This window comes from Aquila chrysaetos, chromosome 26 (assembly GCF_900496995.4).
Source record: "Aquila chrysaetos chrysaetos chromosome 26, bAquChr1.4, whole genome shotgun sequence".
In the NCBI taxonomy this organism is placed as follows: Eukaryota; Metazoa; Chordata; class Aves; order Accipitriformes; family Accipitridae; genus Aquila; species Aquila chrysaetos.
The window spans coordinates 10,197,303-10,216,327 of record NC_044029.1 but is presented as its reverse complement, the minus strand read 5'-3'; the positions used below and the strand labels follow the sequence as shown (position 1 = coordinate 10,216,327).

The following is a 19,025-nucleotide window of genomic DNA, read 5'->3' as shown; positions in this document are numbered from 1 at the left end:
CTCAAAGCAAGAACGTCTGTCAAAACAAATACTCGAGGAGCGTTATGGCTACCTGTCATGCAAACCATCAAGTCAAACATAATCTCGGGTCGCCCCCTTCTCCGTCCCCCTCCGCCGCCGAGCGCTGACGAGGCCGGCCGCCCCGACATGGCGCCCGCCCCGACCCTCCCGCGGCTCCACCGGGGGCAGCCGCCGCCGCCCTCCCGCCCTCCCTTCCCGCCTTCCCGCCCGCCCCCGCTCGGCCCGGCGGGGCGACGCTGCCCGCCCGGCTCCGAGTCGCTTCCGCGTCCCCTCGTCTGAGGGGAGCCGGCGTCCGGGGGCAGCCCCGCCGCGCCCCGGCGAACGGCCGCCGCCGCTCCGCCTTGTGCCGTCCGAGGGCTTTGCGGAGCCTTAGCGAAGCCCGTGCGGCTCCTCGCCCTTGAAGGCCGCGGAAGATGGGCTTCCTGGGCAGGCTGGCGGCGCTGCCGAAACTTGTCGGGGCGGCGGCGGGCCGGGGCGGCGGCGGTGCCTGGAGGCGGCCGGGAGGGCCCTGCGCGGGGAGCCCGCTCCCGGGCCGGCCCGCCGCCGCCGCCCGCCGCCCGCCGCCCGGCGGCCGCGCCGCCTCCTCCCGGGCGCTGGGCGAGTACGAGGAAGTTTTCAGGTCCTCCGTGAGGGAGCCCGAGAAGGTGTGGGGAGCTGCCGCCGAGCAGATCCAGTGGTACAAGCCCTGGGCCCGGGCCCTGGAGAGGGGCGGCCCGGGGAGCGCCTCCTGGTGAGTCTGCCCGTGTCCTCCCCGGTGCGGGGCCGGGGCCCGGGGCTCTGCCGTGGCGGGGAGGGCTGCCTGCGGCGGGGGCTGCGGGTGTGCTGGGTGCGGGGGTCGTGTGGTTGAGACGAAACTGCCCCGGCACGTATTTGGGGTGGGCTGCGGCGGGAGGAGGTGGCTGCAGAGCACGGAGGAGTTTAATGATTACCCTTGGTCCCGCTTAATGATTAAAAGCGGCAGGGATGAGCGTGTTGGGGTGAGAGGGCGGCTGGCGGGCGCCGGGGCGGGGGTGACATACGCCTGCGTGAGCCCACGCGTGCCCGGGTGACGCGGGTGAGCGTGCCCCGCGCTCTCCCGTCTGTCCCCTTTCGGGCCCGGGTGGGGAGCGGGCTGCTGCGAGCACGGGAAAACAGGTGCCGGGGGAGGCAGGTGTGCGAAAAGACAGACACGGTGGCTTTCAGAGTTGCTTGAACTATCTAAGTAGGTCATAATCTAGAGGATGTGGTTAAGGTAGTGTTTGGCAGAAGCATTGGCGTTGCGATGTATATACCCGTGTGGCGAATGGCAGAGTGCCCTGAGACAAAATGTGATATCCTTCTTATAAATTGCCAGATAGGATTTTCAGTACTTCCTCAAAGGCAGTTGCCCTGTTAAAGTTTTGTGTTGACCACCACCGCCTCTTTTTCAGCAAGTTTACATCATGCTCTTTGATCTCTTCTCAAGGAGAAGCCAGTATAGAATGAAAAAGGCAAAGCAGGATGAAGGTCTTCTTTGGTACATTGACATTCTTTGCCATTTTTATATTTTTCTGGTTTGATTTTAATTTAAAAATACTAATCATTCTAAAAATATAATTAAAAATATTAATCATTCTCAAGTCTGCCCGCATGAAGAGATACAGAACCAGTAGAGTGGAGCTTGCTTTCTTGTTGGTGTCTGACATTACTGCTTGGCACCTCTAGTAGTGAAAATTGTTTGTATGTCTTAAGCTGAATGTTAAACAGCACCTAGCCAGGATAAATCTCTTTAAGTCTGCAGGGCTGTATAACAGTCAGAAGGCCTAAAACAGATGGATAGGGCCCACTGACCTTGATTTTTAGGTCACGGCACTATGCAAAAAGGTCAGGTAGGATTGCCTGCATAATTAGGGTCTAGAGAAGGGTCTAGAGCACAAGTCTGATGAGGAGCAGCTGAGGGACGTGGGGTTGTTTAGCCTGGAGAAAAGGAGGCTGGGGGGAGACCTTATCGCTCTCTACAACTACCTGAAAGGAGGTTGTAGTGAGGTGAGTGCTGGTCTCTTCTCCCAAGTAATAAGCAATAGAACAAGGGGAAACGGCCTCAAGTTGTGCCAGGGGAGGTTTAAGTTGGATATTAGGAAAACTTTCTTTACTAAAAGGGCTGTCAAGCATTGGACCAGGCTGCCCGGGGAAGTGGTTGAGTCACCATCCCTGGAGGTATTTAAAAGACATGTAGATGTGGCCCTTAGGGACATGGTTTAGTGGTGGACTTGGCAGTGCTAAGTTAACGGTTGGACTCAAGGAGCTTAAGGGTCTTTTCCAGTGTAAATGGTTCTATGATTAAAGACCGGTAAAGCTCCCTGGCTCTGGCATTCCTGAACAGAATAATGAAGAAGTCAATACAATGGTTACTTTTAAAGAACTAAGTAATGAGAATTATTACATGCTAGTGAGCATGATTTTGCTATCAGATTGTGTCAAACAAATGGTTTGATTTGCTGAGAATGATAAGCTTGCTAGCTGAAAGTAACAAGGTTAGGTCTTTGTAAAGCATTGTGACTTCTCAGATGGAAGTTATTTGGCCTTACAGCAGGGATAACTGGATAAAGTTTCATGGGCTGAAGTCAGACTTATCTTCCAAGGGTCTTTTCTGGCCTCACTTCTCACTTGCATCCTTCTCCCTCTGTGGATGCAAATTGCCACAGACTGAAATTATCTTGCTAATGTGGGCAAATACCTGAAGGGAGGGTGTACAGAAGACGGAGCCAGGTTCTTTTCAGTGGTGCCCAGTGACAGGACCAGAGGCAACGGGCACAAACTGAAACACAGGGGGTTCCTTCCAAACATCAGGAAACACTTTTTTAATGTGAGAGTGACTGAGCACTGACACAGAGTTGGTTGTGGGGTCTCCATCCTTGGAGATAGTCAAAAGCCATCGGGACACGGTCCTGGTCTGCTGGCTCCAGATGGACCTGCTTGAGCAGGGGGTTGGACCAGTTTCCCTCCAGAGGTCCCTTCCAACCTCAACCAGTCCATGATTCTGTGGGATTATGCAAAGACGGAAGTCTCTGAAGACTCAACATCAGGCCATATTATTGTTTCGATGTCAGGTATCTGTTGTTCTGTTATGGATAATAGAACATTAAGCAATTCAGATTTTTGTAATCCTCTTTAATGTCTTAATATGCAACTTTTTTTATTGAAGTTCACCTTAAGTGATAACAGGCTGTATGTGATACTAGTGTAGTACTGTAGTGCCTCTGAAGTCCCACATGGTTACCAGCATTCAGTGTGCTCAGCAGGACAACAGATAGATAAGTTCTTTGAGGAAAAGACTGAATATAAGAGAGAGAGAGGATACTAGAGGCTCTTTCAGAGGACGTGTTGAAGAGAAAATGAAGAGGACAGAACATAAGTGAGGAAGAGGCCAGGCTTCCAAGAAAAACATAGCTTGCTGGTCTAACAGGGTGAAGATGTAGCTCTGGTTCTGAGGTTTACCTAGGAAGCAGTTTATGGAGACCTTAAAAATAGTATTAAGAAGTTCGTGTATGTGCTTCTTGACTTAGAATTTATCTATTCATAACATATTATTAGGTCAATTAATAAATACCCATTTCTTGCAGTATCTATGTTTTTGGTTGCCAAACCTGATACTTACGGAAACATAGTTTTCATATATTTTCCAGTCTCATTTACTTCAGTTGAAGAAGTTGAAGGAGGTGGTTAACATATGTAAAATGTAGCTATAAGCGAAATGCCAATTCATCCTCTCTAAATACTGTAAGAGCACAGAATAAACGTGCAGCATGCCCTAGTGTGTTTGCTTTAGTCTCTGCCATTGGAAATACCAGTATTTTGTCAGTAGGATGCAAAATGATTTCCGAAAGCTATGTGATCAATGTCACCACCCCCTGGCTGTTTTGTTGAGGCAGTAATCCCAGGTACCATTGAGTGTTCTGACCTGCATCAGTGGCTGGTATGGCGCAAAACATCATCTGTTTTTGTCCACATCAAAAATAACGAGAAGAGCAAAAAAGCATGATTGGTCAAGGAAAGGATGGAGGAATTGAAATTGGTGTAGAAGCCAAAAAGGAGACCTAAGTTTTAAAACATGTAGAATTTGGCTACAAAGTTGAAGGAAAAACTGTTCTTTGAGTTGGCTTTGAAGAGGTCAAAACTAGAAGTCTTAAATTGCAACAAGGGAGATGTAGATTTTAGGTGTTAGAAAGAAAATTCTTTTTAATGCTAAAGAAAGTGAAACACTTCAACAGATTATTTTGGGATCTTGTGGAATCCCAGTTAGAAAGGTTAAAGCAAGTATTTCTTTAGGAACGTGGAAACAGTTTTTCCTAACGCGTGCAGGCAGAGGGCAATTTTGCAAGTTATGTTTTTCCCTGATTCTAAGATGTAAGTGCAATATAAAATCCCCTTTGAACTTTAGGAATGTTGCACAGATTGCTATTCAAATGTTGCTTACACTTTTAAAAAATGTGACTGGATCAATTAACATAGTATTATCTCAAAATATCTAATATTGTTGTGGTTTTGTCTAACATTTTATTCAGCTTCTGTTCTTGCTTCATCTAGAAAAATTAAAAAACCATCCCGTTGATTCCTGGGAAGCTGGCTTGGAGAAGTATATGTACCCGGCATGGCAAAAAAGGATTTTAGCAATATGCTTTTTTTACAGTTGTGGTGCAAAATAATTTTAATGTAGTTTTTTCTTTTGCATATATGCCAGCTTTATTCAGAGCCTTTACTTTCTTTCTTTTTTTATTCTTAATTATCTCTGCTTCTGAACCATTGAATGAAGACTAAAAATTGTCTCTGAATACAACTACTTTGATTCTTCAGATAGCAGATAGTGTTGGAAATAAAAGCATAACTTTTGAATATTTGAGTGAGGTGAATTAAGGCGTAATTATGTGTTGCCTTCTTCACTACTATACTTATTTAGTTACTAGCAAGTAGGCTGTTGTCACATCCAAAAAAATACTGAATGCAGTAAAAAAAAATTTCCAGGCCATAGGTGGTAGGTGTTAAGCCGTATGTAATGGGAGTCCTGCTATGGAAGACCTAACAGACTGACTTGCCAAGAGTAAAAAATGAACAGGAGATCAGTGCTTTCATGCCCTCTTCTACTCCTACCTCTAAAAGGTTAACAGACTAGTCATTTTAAAGTATGATTAAAGAGGTAGGTGCATGTGCTTGAGATTCCTGTTTGTGAAACAACAGAAACTGTGTGAGACCTCAGGGCCGGGGTGAGACGGGAGGTGCCGAGCCCCACTCACAAAGAAGCAGTAAGACCTAGGTGACTGCTGTAGGCAGCTTTGAAGAGGCTTAAGAGGGTCCTAATGTGGGTAACTGCACTCCAATTATTAAAAAGATGCCTTATTATATCTTAGTTATGCATAATGTCGATTATCAAAGGCAGCTGCTTTCATGGTTGTATGGGGAAAAAGACTTATCAAAAGGATAGGTAGATATTGTCAGAATATTGGTTTAAACTGTTGCTGTAAAGCAAGCTGTTTTGATGTTATAACCAGTTTTAAATTCTGCTGTGATTTTTGACAGGAAGAACCTTGTCATATTTTTCCACCATAGCACCAGTGAACGGTAGATGAGCTCTTCAAAGAGACTGCTAGTGAACTGAATGCAGTTTCTTTTATGTATTAGAGTTGTTACTGTTTACTCTTTTTATTTGTTTTACTCTTCCTCTGCTCCATTTGTTGAATGTTATTAATTTCTCAGCATTAGGAACATGGTCTAAAATAAGGTTCTTCAGACTTGGATTCAGTCGGTAAGCCTCATTGAGATAATTGTCTGGTTAGCAACAGATTAGCATTTTACAGTCCTGCCTGTTATGGCAAGATTTACTGGCAGTTCTTACAAACATCCTGCAGATCCACCTCTGATCTTTCTGTAGTCTATTGGAATATTTTCTTTTTGATTCTAGACCTCTGTTTTAAATAGGAGCATCTCATTGACGTCCTTATTCCAAGACTGGCTCCTGGTTTCATGCTGCTGTTTCTTTCCAACTAAAGCTTATTCAAGCAAATCAGAGTTCCTCACAGGTATTCATCTCCTTGGGAATCGCTGTATCAACCGAAGTTTGCAGCAGCACAGGGCAGCTTTTCAAAGCCAAGCAGCTTTTATTTGTCAGCCAGAATGAGGTATTTGAGCATGTCCTTGGGTGACAGTAGAGAAGTGAAAGTCTTGCAGTTACGGTCATGGTAGGTGCATCTCTGTTTCTCTGATCCCATAAGAGCCTCCCTCCTCCTGAATGGGGTAGCAAAGCTCTCATTACACTGTCCAGATAGTCTTGGGTTTTGTTTCAACTTGCAGTCACATCTCTTTCACATACTTGTTCGCAAACGATTGTTAAAAATTTATGTGACAGAGTTGATGTTGCCATATATCTTTAGAAGAATCAAAGCTCCAGTGCTTGCTCATGTTTTGACTGTTCTTAGGTGGTTACACATAGTAGCCCAGGTGCTGCACTCCCTTGTTCCCTTGTTCATATCATCCTGCAGTCATTTGATATAAAATCAATGGATGACCTGAATCCTACACAACTTTTTATGACAGTAATACAGAGTTTCTCTATATTACATGAAACAACCACCAATCCTTTATTGTTCATACAGTGCTTCTTTTATGGAAAGGGGTTTGTAGTACAGAATGTTTTTGTTACTTTCGTGGTCCCCCACTTTCTACTTATTAATGGCATTGTAAAGGTGTCATAATAAAAGACTGCTGCATCCTAAACATCCTAACTGGTTTTGGTTTAATAATTGCCATTCTTTGACTTCTGTGCATATGGATAGACGAATAATATATAAAATATCCTGATTTAGAGCAGTCCTTTACTAGACAGGAAAGGTGAAAAGGGAAATACTTTTTCAACTAGTAGTGGCTTACTTCAGGCCGTCTTGTTTTTATTTCTAGTTAAATTATAACAATACATTATCACAGTAGAGCATCCCCATAGAACTTTTTGGAAACTCTCAACTGTGTTTTTTCTGTGTGTTGCTCTTATTGCTGTAGAGAGATACGTGCAGATAGGAAAATAAACACAGAGAGCATTATTTAGCATGAACTTTAATTGTTAGATTTTGTGCCATCCTTCAGTTAGTAGAGTCATCTTTGTATCTGATGCCTTCTGTATTTTCTTACTTGAGGATTATGCTGCACTTGAATTTTCTTTTTCTGTGTAAAATGACAATAAAAATGGAACCTGAGTTTGTGAAGCGTTTTTCTTTAATTAGAAGATGACAATTTTCTGTAAATATCTGGCTGTTGAAGAGACTGACTCACATCGCTTTACAGGGGATTTTGAGTCACTGATGTAAAACACGGTAATGTCAAATGCATTATGAATGTCAGACAAATTTATAAGATCTTATAACTGGTGGGGTCAGTTTCATTTAGATGCAGATGCTTGTATTCTTAACTGTTATTGCCAAGAGATGAATAAGAATATTTTGAGTCCTGAACCTGTTTTTCTTAAAAAGGGTATGTGTGCATGCCGATACAAAGTAGTGTAATAACGTATTTTCATAATGTCAGATTATTTTATGTGAATGTGTGCTTTTTCTGTGAAATCTTAGCTATAAAAATCAGAATGATTGATGAAAAGTAAGTTAAATTGGGACCAAGTTTAGCAGGTTCTTAGTTAAGTCAATTACAGTACAGTACTTTACTTTCACTGTTTTCATTAATAAGCTTATTTAGCTTTTTGAGTAAATGGTGAGATTATAGAATAAAAAATGTATATATATAATATATATAAATATATACAAATATATATATAAATAAAATATATAAAAGAGTATAATGTTTTATGAGCTATATTTTAATTGCATGCTCTCATTCCTTAAAAAAACCCATAAAATGCAAAAAAATAGTCTTATTAGTTTGGAAGGCTGGCTGTTACATACTTCCAACTTCTTTTTTAGGTTTGTAGGTGGAGAGCTGAATATCTGTTACAATGCTGTAGATCGTCATGTTGAGAATGGACAAGGAGACCAAATTGCCATTATTTATGACAGTCCTGTAACAAATACCAAAGAGAAAATAACATATAAGGAACTTCTGGAACAGGTATGTTTGAGAATAACCTTGTTACTGAAAATGGGCAGTAAATATTGCACAGCAGGTAGATACGAGAGAGGTAGAAATGGTCTACCTTGCTAGTTTGTTCCTTTTGCTGTGCTCAGTATTGATTTATAAGCTTCACTACCTGTACCCAATTATACTGCATCTAAGAGGTTTTGATCTTCCTCTAGTTCTTCTTTATCTTCTGCAGTTTAATAATTTTTTTCCTAGTTGGTTAAATTTTGAACTTTTTGCTATAGGATTTCTTCCCCCCCCAACAGTTCTTATTTCATATTTCAAAGGTAAAGCAAAGTATTAGTCAAGTCACTTGACGGTTGCTACAATGGACAAAAATTCAGTTCTGTAGAAATGAAGATGTGTACCTTGGCTATTGCTGCACATAACTGAGTGTAAAACCAAATGAAATTTAACAGGGAGGAGCTCTAAAGCAAGCTGCGTCACCTGCCCCATTGCAGGCTGTAGTGGGGGTGCTGGTGGCCCTGCACTAGCTTTCTGTCTGGAAAGTGTGGATTTCGACCTCCCATCGGCTGAGGTAGCTTACCCCCAGCTGGGGTCCTGAATACCCAGTTCTGCATCAGCCCATTCAGATTTACTCAGTGCCTGACCGCGGGTTGTTGCCACCATGGGTGTTTGCAGTCTGCCCCATTCAAGGTCCTCTGCTCTCACAGCTGTCAGCTGGTGGTTTGCCCGCACGCCGCTCCTCTGTTTAGCTGGCTTTTTTCTTCCAGTTATATGTAGCGGTTGCACTTAACACTGAGTACAAAGAAACGTTGGAGTCAGACTCACGTTCTTCCTTAATGTATTTCAATGTGCAAGATGCATTACAGCAAATGGAACACACTCACTCTGCCTCAGATACGCATGTAGTGTCTGGAGTAATGTGAACCTGTGGTTTGAAATGTGAAATAAGGTTCACAATACAGTAGTTCAGTTTGTGAGGATTTTATTCCACTGTTGCAAGAAAAGAGAAGTCATACAGCTACAAAAACTGATAAACCTGTACTGCACTCAACTTTTTAAGGAAAATATAGAAAACATTTACTCCTCAGCAGTTTTCTCTTGGTTTACCAAGTCCAAAAAAGAAGTTGGAAGTTACCATACAGTGTGCTGGAGCTAGAACAACTAGCTTCGGTGTTTTAAGAAATCAGAAGATGTTAAAAGGGCCCAGCTCCTTATCTAATTCTATTTATTATTTTATATGTATATAATATATAGAATATATATAAAGTTATACTTTTATATATACAATTTTGTGTCATATGCCATATATAAATATATACATAATATATACACGTATATATGAAATAAGTTTATACATACATAAACATATAAAAATACATTCTTGTTTTATTTTAATGAAGTAATACAACATTTTAATGTAAATTATCTTAAAGGACTCTCTCTGTAGAACTTTCCTCTGAAAAGCACTTGAAAAGTAGCCTTTGCTTTGCTTTTTAAGCTTGATGTTGGTATTAAGTCTCCTAAGTTTGTGTCTCTATTCTCTATAAGTGTATTAGATATTTTAGGATATGGCAGATTTGTGCAGAATGAGAAGATTTTGCTAGTTGACGTACACATCCTTTCCTCCACATTTCCTCTTACAGCAGCATTACCAAACTGAACAGAAGAACTGGTTTAAGTTTTCTGGGAGTATATAGCAGAATTCATTCAGACTTTCATTATAATCTTGCTGGTAGTTGACTCCTATCTAAATAACATTTTTGAATTCTCTACAGTTTGCTCTTCTTCTTAATCAAAGGGATTTAATTCCCTTAATCAAAGGGATTAATTAATTCCCTTAATCAAGGGAATATAAGTGAAAGGCAGGATTTGAGATTAATATCTTGTCTGTCAAAGTTTTCTAGTCCACTCTTGTGGACTAAATTTAACTTGGCTTACCTGGTAACTACTGGACACCTGATAACAAAGGTATTCACAAAGAGATCTGCTGAAAGTGGGAGAGACGTGGGCTGCTGTATTTTGTGTCATGGATCTTGTAGGTGCTAGGAGAGACTTAGAAAAGGCCTACCAAAACCCCTGTGGAGCGTGGGTGATGACGTTTGGCTCACAGCCCTCAGTCACTGCTTGTCACTGTGTTCTCAGTCTGCTCAGCGTAAGCTAAAAGTACTGTATCTTGTCATTTTGAAAAAGACTTTCAGTGCTCCGAATGTTTCATTGTAGATCAGTATGAGTGCAGATCAGACATATGACCAAAGTTGATGAACCTCTTGGCGGGCAAAGAAGCCTTTTGCCTTCTTTCCTGAGTTCCTTTCCCAATTTAAAATAGCCTGACAGTGTGTGTCTGTGTTCAGACTGTTGTTTGGACTGTCCATATCCAACGAATATGTAGTATTCTGTCTGGCCAGTAAGCTGTTAGTGTAATGACGATGTCTTTTCAGAGAGGCTGCCTGTTCAAAGTGTCTCTACAAGAGATCAGCACTTGAAGTGGTGGAATTCGTAATAAAAGTGGAGTTTATGGATGGATTCACCAGAAGTTATGTAGGATAACTGTGGGTCGCAGGATGGGAAGAGGCAGAGTTTTGTAGCAGGTTGGATCATTTGTTCCAGGATCAAACTCATGGTAAGGATGAAAAAAATGACATAGGTGCTTGGCTGGAGGTAATAAGGCTCCTTAGGGAGGGTGGGATAGCTTGAGCTATGTACTCAGGAAGCCTGCTGTTTTCAAATTATCCCTACCCTTTTTACTTGTTTTACTGCTGTTCAGACCTATGAGCTACAGTGATGCTGCAATTTTGAAGTTAAGCACCACTAAACTATAAATAATTGAGAGAAATGTTGGAAGCTTGTGGATGTTTGATGCCCAACCTGTGGGAAACTTCTTTTTTTGGCAGAACTGGAACAGAAGGATTGTAGGACAATTTCAGCAATTCTTTATTGATATAAATAATGGCAAGAGATCAGTTCATGTTGATATTCTGTACAACTATACTGTCTTCACACTTGGAAAGTCTTGAGAATTACAGTCAGTTAAAAGTGAAGTTGTACGTAGTGCATACAGTTGCATTTTAAGTGTGTTAATTATATGTTGTTACAGATGAAATCTTCCAAATGCAGAGTGGAGAAATTTGGCAAATTTAAGACATAACAGTCTTCTGAAATGTACTGATTGGACTTTTTTCTTTACTGATGCCTGTTACAGGCCTTTAAAAGGGGATTACAATGTTGGACTGAAGCCAGTGAAATGGGATGTAGGTGAAAGTTTTGAGTATGCCTTGGGAGATTCTCTAATTCCAGTAGTGAGGTGGCAGGAAAAGATAAGGGAGACACAAATTCTGTTAGAAATATTACTGAGCCTGTGTAGTATTAGGGAAATATAAAGACACCCGGAAGAAATAAGGAGCAATAGCTTCTGTTCATTTAAAAACAAATTTTCTGATTGTGTTGGAAAATACTACCATTTTCAAGTTAAGGCAAAGGTTGTTAGGTAAAAAACCCTTCTGTTTACATCATTGGGTGTATTCTCTAGAATACCTCACTTGCTAAAAAGAAATCTCAAGAATTTGAGAGTCATATTATTTGCAGTTGTTGACGCTTGACAGATCATGTGCACAAAAGCAGTATGATTTCTCTCTGTGATTCAATAACAATTCACAGTTAACATGTTGAATTCAGTGTCGTAATAAACAATTTCTGAGTGCAGTAACGTGACGGGATTAGTAAAACCAGCACCCCCCCAAGCCTCTGACAGCTTTGAATGTTACAAAAACATGGATGAGAAAGAAGGGCTTCAGGTTATCAACAGTGGACTAGGATGTAATTTCTTCTGTAGGAAGGTTTTTTCCATAATTACCCACCTTAAAAGCATATTCTTCCAAAATAGCTGTATTAGCCATTGTCAGTTTGGATTTATATGTGTATCTGTCTTGCTCTGCTCGTATCTCCTGTACGTGACTGAGGAATCGCCCAGATTGTTCTGTTTCTAGTAGTCTTTCTCATTCTTCATGCTTTACTCCATCTTCTTTCTTTGCCTTCTGCCTTGAAAAATGACCAATTCCTTCTTAGCTAGAAATAGTGACTTTCATTTGTAGATATTTTTTCTCAGAGCTGATTTAGAATCAAAACTAGAATGCGGACAGAAAATCCTACTGAGACTGACAACCCAACTTTTTATCCTCTTTCTGGTAAAGCAACATTATCTTCATAAAACTATGTATTAGACTTCTTTAATGCTGGTTTTCCTTATCTTATTTAAATCTCAAATGGCATTCTTTAGTGCATGTCCTAGAAAGATTTAACTGCGATGTCGCTGGGGTAGCTCTTAAAAAATATCAATATTAGTATTCTTTAAAGGATGAGACTAATCAGGAATTTACGAAGAGTGGTGTCTTGGGTTTTTCACATTCCACACAAAAGACTTCCAAGTGCACTGTAAAAGTCTGAAGAAGCAGCTGGAACTTGATCTCCCCTGACTGAAGGTAGTTGTACTGCAGCACGTCAATGTCAGCAATGCCGACAGTAATGTATAATTTGGTGCAGCTTGGGCAGATGAGTGAAGCAAAGCCATGCTAAATTAACTGCTGAGGCTCCTGACATTTCCACTATATGTGGCTTGTGAGTTTTACTTTGGACTAGGTTTAGTTTCATGCTTTGAACTGAATGTCCCATCGCTCACTTCAAAGCTGTCTGAACATAGCCACCCCACAAATCTTTGCTTCCTTGACTTGTGGATTCCTTTAGGAAGTGCCATGCTCACCCCTCATCTCTCTCACTGCTGCTTGATTTCTCTCCCCACCCCGAGTGGATATTTCCCTTTTAGGGGAACATAGATGCTGTAGGAGTTGTGCAGAACACTTTGGGCCATCCTTCACAAGTACCAGAAATCCCTTCTGAGGCAAATGGTTGTCTGGAACCCATCTCTTCTGCAGAGTGAATGCCATGGCATCACTTCTGATCAAACATTAAATCCATGCCAAGCTGATAAGTATTATAGAATCCCCATCTCATCCCAGTCCCTCCTTGGAGACACACAGTCCACAGCCGGCCTCCCAAACCAGGAAGGAAAATGGCCTTTCCCCAAAATCCCCAGCTTCCTCTCAATCCAAAGAACTTCTTGGCATCTGAAAGAAGGAAGGAGAAATTACTGCAACTAGCTGCAATCCCAGCAGCTGTCTGGCTGTATGAGAAAGAAATATAAATCATCCTGATTTATATTTTTTCTTATTACTTGTGAAAGAGGGTACCAGCACAACTACCACCACAAGGCAGGTCCTTTATACACGGCATTTGAGGAGAGGAAGAGACAGTGTGGCAAAAGCCTAGGAGAGCTGTTATCAAGCCATGCCACTTCCATGACTTACGCAGTTGCCAGGACTGTGCCTGGCACACAGGCAGAGCTGGGATGGGGCAGGTGGTCTCTGATGGAGCTTGTTGCTCCACAGAACTTCCCTCACAGCTCACGGCCCCTGGGGAGTCGTCTCTCAAACCATAGCAGCTCTCACAGTCAATCCAGAGACTCACACTGCCTTTCCACAGCTCTGCGACCAGTGCCCTAATTCTACCAGAAACCTCCTAAACACAGTCCCGCGCTCAACACGTGTACAGGAAAGGAGCATGCACCCTTACTCATGCAGGCATCCGGACCCCTGATTTTGCAGTTCCCATTGCCTGCCGTGGCGGAGGAGGGATGTTCCTGCATGTTGTCTTGTGGGGGTCCTGTGGGGGTTGCAGGCACGTAGACATGTGCAGCACCATTGCCATGCTTTTCCCTTGACTGTGTCCCAGGACTACGGATCCTGGTACCAAGGGCATGGATGACCGTGGATGCCCTTGGATGTCTGTGGATGAGCAGTGGGTCTTGGTGGAGTGCTTTCCCCTCCCCTGACGATCTGTTCAAGATCTCTGCGGTAGGGGCATATATGCACCATGCCACCTCTGAAGGGTGGTCTTCATGTACTTGAAATGAACGCAGCACCACTTGTCGGTCCGCTGCCACTCTGCAGCAGGCTTGATGTCAGCAACAGGGTGGTGCATCTGCTGGAGAAGCTTTTGCAGCAGTAGTAAAAGGAGGAAACAATAATTAAGAAGAGTAACAGAAGAGTGAAGAGGCTGATCAAGAGGTGGGGGAGTAGGAAGGAGTACTTCCTTTAGTAGTCTTGGAAGAACAACACAGTGGAGAAGCTGAAGAGCATAAGGTGACTTGCTTCCTTTGGTTTAGAGGAATGTGTATGTGACGTGGCTCTTTTTACGCCATGAGATGCACTTCAGGATATTTCAGGAGCTCTTGGTATTTGAAGAATCCTTTTGTGTTTAGCTTGCATTGAAGGACTCGACACTGGTGAGACCCAGTCATTGTTCAACCCAGGAAGGTTTGAAATCCCTCTTTTGAGCGTTTTGAGTGGAATTTCTGTTTTAGTATCTTCTAAGAAGAATTCTTTTGGCATGGACCAAAACTGCTTTTTGTACTAGGGACAGCCAGGTGGTTTACCTCAGAACTGCAGTACTTCTCCAAACCTGCACTGCTAACACAGATGTAGTATTTTTTTGGTGGCTGGGTAAAAATAAAGCCATGCTCACTGGGGGCTTGCATTTGATAAAATGTAATTTAAGCCCAGATCTTCAAAGCTGAAAGCCTACTTGAGTTTCTTATTATATCACTTGGTCTGAAGGATTTTATTACTGAAGTGTCAAATATATTAAAGTGATAGAGCAATCTTAAACTTGAAGAAGAGCGGAGAAACAGCATGCTGGTAGGAAAATAGCAACTGTAAAATCTTGAGTGATAAAGTACATTGTCTTAATGTAAACCATAAATGACAACACACTGTAACAAAGTGGAAGGTTTCATGGCTTTTAACAGTTTAATGAAATGTTACTACTCACTCTTTCCTCTGCCCCCCCCCCCCCCCCTTTTTTTTTTTTTGAAAGAGTGATTGCTTGGATGTTTCAGGGTTTCCACATCAGTCTTAAGGTCAATGTAAACCTGCTTTATGATGTTCCCTAGTCTTCCAAATAGTTGCAGATAGAGACAGTGTTTTATTATGTAGCCCAAATGTTCCCCAGCTGTCGGAAGGATGAGGGAAAGGGCACAAGGAAAATCAGATACCTACATACTGTATTGGGTTATTGTCTTCAGTGGCATTAAACTCTCTAGGGTGGGGACATTAAGTGCAGACAGGTGACTACTGGGTTTGCATGGAAGACGTGGTTCCTGTCTACAGCATGCTACATCTATGCGGCTTTAAGTACAATTTACCTATGATAGGTTTCAATAAAAATGACTTAAGTACATGCAGATCTTGTCACTGTCTCCCTCCTACAACCAAGTACCAGTTATATAGCTTGTATACAGGTACTGGGAATCTTCTATTACAAAATTACTAATTATGATCTTTAAATGATACCTTTTTCCTTTAGCAGGCAAACATTACCCTTTTCATCATCATTAATAATTATAAAATAATAACAATGAATAATAATACTCATCCATTGTGTATAACTCCTTATTGCCTACTATGCATACTTACACTGACTATAAAATTACTCATTAAATATTGTTTTCATTGCCTCTGGCCTTTTTGTCAACACTCTGCTTGAGAGTCTCATAAGCAGCAAAGATAAGGATTAGTTTTCTCAGTTCTTTGAGATAGGTGATATTAGCTCTGTGTTACAATGAGTTTGCAGATTTTAATGTGTTCACAGTAGGAAGTATAGAAAAGTAATTTGCCTTTGGAAGTAGAGTTGTTATCCTTACTTACAATTACATTCACCAGTCCTATCTAGAAATGACTGTAAATGCCAGTAGTATGGCAATAAATTCTACTTGTGTACATGTCCAGGCCTTGTTGATTTTTGTTGGGTTTTAACAGCATATGTCAGTTTCATAGATGGGTATTAATAGGTGTAGAATTAAAAATATTTTCTTTTGATAATCAGTAACATTTAATATAAGAGGTCTGTTACAAATAAATCATATACATACCTTAGTTTGTGTGAGTTTTCAGCTTGGTATGGTGATGACTTTGCCTTATAAACATATTCACTCTTGTGTTTGAAAATAACAGCAGGGATTTATGAAATGTTTATAAAAAATGGAAGCTATGCTGTTATCTTCTGATGCAAGCAATGGGTGCTTGGACCTCCTATGTTTCCATTTTCTTAAATCCTCAGGCAGAAGTGTAGAAATATGCAGTTTATTGTGGATGAGCTCTGTATTTAATGCAAACACAGGTCAGATACATCTGGAGCTTCTGGATGTTACTGTCTCAGGTTGCTGAAAATCTGAACATGTGTTCCCACTGAAGAGAGAAGCAGTGAGTAATGCTATATTATCGTCTTCAGTACATGTATCAGATAGGTTTCTAGGATTGGATGTAATTGCCCCAAATTTTCTTGAATATGACGATAAAAGGAAGAGCCTAATGCCTACAAATCTCGGAAAGTAATAGTGGTACTGAAATTTGAAATATTAAACAGGAAAAAAGTAACTCTTTAAATAGAGAAAACTCAAATTTGATGAATAATATAAATGAAAGCAAAACATTTCAAATAAAATCTACCCTCCTGACTAGCTCATCCTTGAAAAAGAGGGTCCTTCCCACCTGTCCTGCTTGCACAATGTATATTATTGGCCTAGGCTGCTCCCATTGCTTGCATTATTTGCTGAGTCACTGAAACATCTCTTACTGCTTCAGGAGCTTGGGTATTTTCTATTCTACAGGCAACATCCCCCTGCTGCTCTCAGGAGTTTGTCTCCCCTTTCCTTTCTCTCCAGTCTGATAGTACCTGAAGAAGAGTCTTTCACGAGACTAAGTTTTACTTGAAACATTATGTATGTGATAAATGAATAAATAAGGAATAATGCAGTACAGGTAAGATGTAAGGAATTCATATATGAGTAGATTCATGTTACACTGATAGTGAAAGAAATTAGAATGTTTAAACTTCTTATGTTTATTGTAGTATTTTCTCGTGAATGGCAACCTCTTAAAGAAAAGTTTTACTGCTGTAGGTAAGAAGAGTTCCCCTGTAAGACAGAGCAACTCCTTTGTTCTCAACTTAGATTTATGTCTTCAGATATCCCAAGCACTTCCTCGAGAATTTAACTTTTTAGTCTTATCACTAATGTAAAACTATTGCAAGCAGAACTCCTGTTCTTGTTACATCTGACTGGCATGTAAACAACCATGCTTATGCAGTATTCCAGCTCACGACTTCCTGGGATGTTTCTACTTCCATCCTGTTCCCTAGCTTATTAGTCTACTTTGCTTCTTCTTAGTCTACAGTTTTTCTTGTTAACCTATTAACATATGTTTTGTGCACAGTTACGTGCAGTTTTACCTCTATTACTTATACACCTCTACACACTGATGTCTAATTGAAAAATTTAAAGGCAGTGAGCAGGTTTAGATACTGAGTGTTACACAGCTGTCAGCCTCTGGAACTTGAGAAACCTCTGACAGCTGACTTCATTCAGTCGCTCTTGGGGAATTCGTAATTTGCTTTTCCTTCAGAAGATGCCACGTTTCCATGCCGCAACAAGCAGGTTGGGACAAGTGCGCAGTGCTTGTCACAGGCTCCCATGCTCACTCTAACAGAACTTACTATGTGGTAAATTGTCCGTCCTGATGTACTAATGAAATATTCAATACTAGTTTTGTGACAGAATACTATACACTGTTGAGGTAATAAATATTTTCTCATGGTGATACAGATGGCTGACATTGCTGCTCATCTATCACATTTCTTGAGTTCCAGTCCTTTGCTGCCATGCATAGTCTGTCTTCAGGGTTCCGCATACCAAAAATGAAAATCTGAAAAGGAGAGGAAAAATGACTTCTTAAATCTAAACATGTTTCTCTGAATTTGTATTTACATTTAGTTCAGTGTGTAAGATTTCTTATCGCAGATTCTGCAAAGTTTACAACACTGTAGTAGAGAAAATATTACTACATATTGATTTGTGTTTCAGACTTAGCTAGTTAGGACAGAATTTGCATTATGAAATGCCCTGTTTTCATCCATTCTTAAAAGCTAAAATTAAGAAATATAAGCAGTTATCTGGATAAAAGAATGAGAGGTTAGAGTGTCATTTAAAAATTTGCAAAACATCGCTATTGATTTTGATTGCTCTAATGTGTAAAATAATTAGTTTCAATCCATTCCCATTTTACAAAATAAAAATGTATTACAGTGTTTTTTTGCAAAAAGGAAATTGTCCTAAATTTATTGAACCTGGATTGCATCGTTCATCAACTTTCCATATCATACTGGCTCATCGTCTTAATGTCCCACGTCTGTTGATTGTGTGAAAGTTATTTTTTATGGGGCAACAGCAGATCTGGAGAAACTTTTAATATGTTGGGAATGTTTTGTCAGTACAGGTCTCCAAGTTAGCTGATGTCATGGTCAGACATGGTGTGAAGAAAGGAGATCGTGTGGTCATCTACATGCCCATGATTCCACAGACAGTGTACTGTATGCTGGCTTGTGCAAGAATAGGAGCCATCCATAGCCTGATTTTTGGTGGATTTGCGTCTAAAGAGCTTTCTGTTCGCATTGATCATGCAAAGGTAATACGTATTTGGAACAACAAACACCATTGCATTAGTTACTTATGTAAGTGAATGCCAAAAAACCTGCTTTTTTTCCAGAGAGGGTAACAACATTTGTGTTTGTGTGGCATGCAGTCTCAATTTGTTTATAATACCTAACATTGCAATGTGAACAAAGTACTACATCTGTGCTGAGGTTGATATTTTTATAACAGACATTGAGATACAAATTTTGACCTCTTTTGAAAAAGCATGAGTTTAACATGCTGCTGTCTGTTTAGAGCATACTTTCTTCTCCCATTTGTCAGTCTTTTTCTACTAAGCATCCCCTTAAAATTGGCTTTTCGCCCAGCATTTTCCTCAAGTCTATGAGGAAAATGCTGCCTACCCTAAATGACTTCATTATTTTACTTGATG

General features: G+C 41.0%; 1 protein-coding gene across 2 annotated transcripts in view; it reads left to right on the top strand.

Annotated features, from left to right (window-relative positions):
* The first annotated feature begins 304 nt into the window (after positions 1–304).
* ACSS3 (acyl-CoA synthetase short chain family member 3) overlaps positions 305–19,025 on the top strand; it is a 92,457-nt gene continuing 73,736 nt past the window's right edge. For both annotated transcript variants that reach the window (XM_030003005.1, XM_030003004.1), the window contains exons 1-3: positions 305–751; positions 7,938–8,082; positions 18,438–18,626. In XM_030003005.1, coding sequence (XP_029858865.1) covers positions 435–751; positions 7,938–8,082; positions 18,438–18,626 — 651 coding nt within the window. In that variant the 5' untranslated portion in view covers positions 305–434. The remainder of the gene's footprint in view (positions 752–7,937; positions 8,083–18,437; positions 18,627–19,025) is intronic.